The 2,354-nt window shown below is 38.3% G+C and overlaps 1 protein-coding gene across 1 annotated transcript; it reads right to left on the bottom strand.

Annotated features, from left to right (window-relative positions):
* Positions 1-1,525: 1,525 nt before the first annotated feature.
* Positions 1,526-2,014, bottom strand: LOC116105680 (heavy metal-associated isoprenylated plant protein 36-like). Its single transcript, XM_031392094.1, has one exon. It carries the CDS (start codon positions 2,012-2,014, stop codon positions 1,526-1,528), a length of 489 nt encoding a protein of 162 aa, XP_031247954.1.
* Positions 2,015-2,354: the final 340 nt, after the last annotated feature.

The following is a 2,354-nucleotide window of genomic DNA, read 5'->3' as shown; positions in this document are numbered from 1 at the left end:
ATCTGTGTTGGAGAAGATGTTAATGGCGGAGGAATGCGTTAATGTGGCGGGAGGAAGAAGAAGAAGGTGTTTGAGTTTGTTTGCAAGATTTTCGACTCTTTGGAGACTTATTATAACTTTTAAAAGATTACACAATTATTCATTAATCCTAATTAACCCCCTAATCATGTTAAATTAAGCTTAATAAAAAATAAGGCCTTTAGTTAAAATTTACAAACTCTATAGCCTTTTAATTAAATTTTTAGTTAAAATGGTCTTTTAATAAAATGCCCCGGCATGACCTCTCTTTATATAGTGTTCATAGGACTTTGAGTCCATAATGGTAGAGTTCTAGTAAATAAAAAGGTCTTGATGTACTTGCCTTTGTAGAAGTAAGAGTTCTACTTTATGCAAGATTCATGATCTTAGATGAATTAGGATGTAGATGAAAATAGGAAGTGGATAAAGTAGGTTTTAAGTAGAACTTTGAGTTCTTGGAATGATCCTAGATCATGTGCCTGGGTCCAAGCGGGCTGGCGATGAGGCCCAATTGATGACAAGACCTAAATATTTTGAGAATCCCATTGATTGGTGATATGGGTTGACCCATAACATGGACCTTGATGTAGGGTCAACTGGATATGGGCCATTACTTTGGGTCATATAATAGATGTTTCGTGCTTAGGCTTGATAAGGCAGATGATTTTTTGCCCATATAAATTATTAAAAAATATTACTACATATACACTCTTCAATACAAAATGATATGACATATAAAAGAGCAATAAAGCTACGGATATCGGGTTTTTGCACCGAAAATGTGTACCGACCTACGTGTCCCCCTGACTCACACTAGCAATCAAGACGCGTGATTAAACAATAAATATTTTTCTAGTGAACGGCCGTCCATCAAATATGGACGGTCGTTCACTTACATGGATTCCCTTCTATATTATATGGACGGAGGTCCATTTACTATGGACGGGCGTCCCCATTTAAAGGACGCCTGTCCATAAGTGAAATGGAATAAATTTTTTTTATAAAAATTAGAGATGACCGTTTATCCGTTATGGACGGCCGTCCCTTCATTTTGGATGGGCGCCCGCAAATAAGGGACGCCCCCGTCCTTAACCAAAAAAAAAAAAAAAAAAAAAAAAAACTTTGGGGACGGCCGTCCCTTACGTTGAAATGGATGCCCGTCCATTATTTTGGTTTTAAAATAAAAGAAAAACTTTGGACGACCGTCCTTTAATCGTGGACGGGCGTCCTAAATGAATGGACGCCCATCCATTCCTTCAACTTTTAAAAATAGAAGAAAAACTATGAACCAAAGAAGCTATTTTACCATTTCCAGTTCAGCTTGCTTCTTCTTCGCTTTTGATAATTTAACCTCCTTTAGAAGCATTTGCTTCTCATTTGAATCCAATTTATAACCAAAGAAGCAATTTTCCCGTTTCCAGTTCTGTTTGATCACCATACTGTCCTTTCACCAACTTATCCAGCATCGGTGTATATACAGTGAGTGCGAGAAACCATGCATGCGAGGCTACAAAGTAGTACTTTGGTATCTCAAGCTCATCAGCAATCTCAAAAGATTCAGTTCCGAAGAGGTCAAACCGCCATTACCCGTTTGTCCTTTCTTCTTCTTCTTCTTCTTGCCACCACTACCACCACCTCCACCAGCAACAGTTTCCTCCTTGCTTTCACCACCGTTTATGTCAGCACCTTCTTGTGGCTTGTCACTGGAAATGGCTTTTTCAGGTGTATCCTGTTTATCATCATCATCCCCACGAATTTCCTGACCATCTTTAGCTTTCTTTTGTTTGTCATTCTTCTTGGGCTTTTCGGGTTTTTTCTCCTTCTTCGTTTCAGGCATTTGTGGCCAGAGCTCGGCGAGTTTTCCTGATCTCAAGAGCTTTTTAATAAGAATCTCTGCGTCAACGTTGCCAGTCACTGTAACCTTATATTGCTGTGAATCTACGAGGGTGGTATAGACACTTGAAAGATAAGGAAGTGATTTATGTAGTGAACACATACTAGAAATTTAATAATGACTTAACGAAATATATGAACACGAATAAAGACGAGAGTAGAAGAAATATCTTATACCATCAATGCCTTTAAGAACTTTGCTGACTTTCTTCTTGTAGCCTTCGCAGTGAATAAAATCTTTCAAGACCCATGTCTGTAAAACACAATAGAGATTTGAGTTAAAGAGAGAAAGCCATGAAGTGTTTTTGTACAATTGAATATTACTAAGAAGATACAACTCACCTGGTATTTCAGTGGCTGTGAAGTTTCTTCAGCTGGTTTTGTAGCCATGTCGCAAAGAGAGAGAGAGAGAGAGAGAGAGAGAGAGCTTAATGGCTTGAAAG

The sequence above is a fragment of the Pistacia vera genome, unplaced genomic scaffold (assembly GCF_008641045.1).
Source record: "Pistacia vera cultivar Batoury unplaced genomic scaffold, PisVer_v2 Contig503, whole genome shotgun sequence".
NCBI lineage: Eukaryota > Viridiplantae > Streptophyta > Magnoliopsida > Sapindales > Anacardiaceae > Pistacia > Pistacia vera.
Note: the sequence above shows the minus strand (reverse complement) of the source record. Positions and strands in the feature narration are given on the sequence as shown.

Bases quoted from the DNA above. Each gene is read 5' to 3' on its own strand.
- LOC116105680 (XM_031392094.1), bottom strand. From the start codon at position 2,014: ATGTGTTCACTACATAAATCACTTCCTTATCTTTCAAGTGTCTATACC.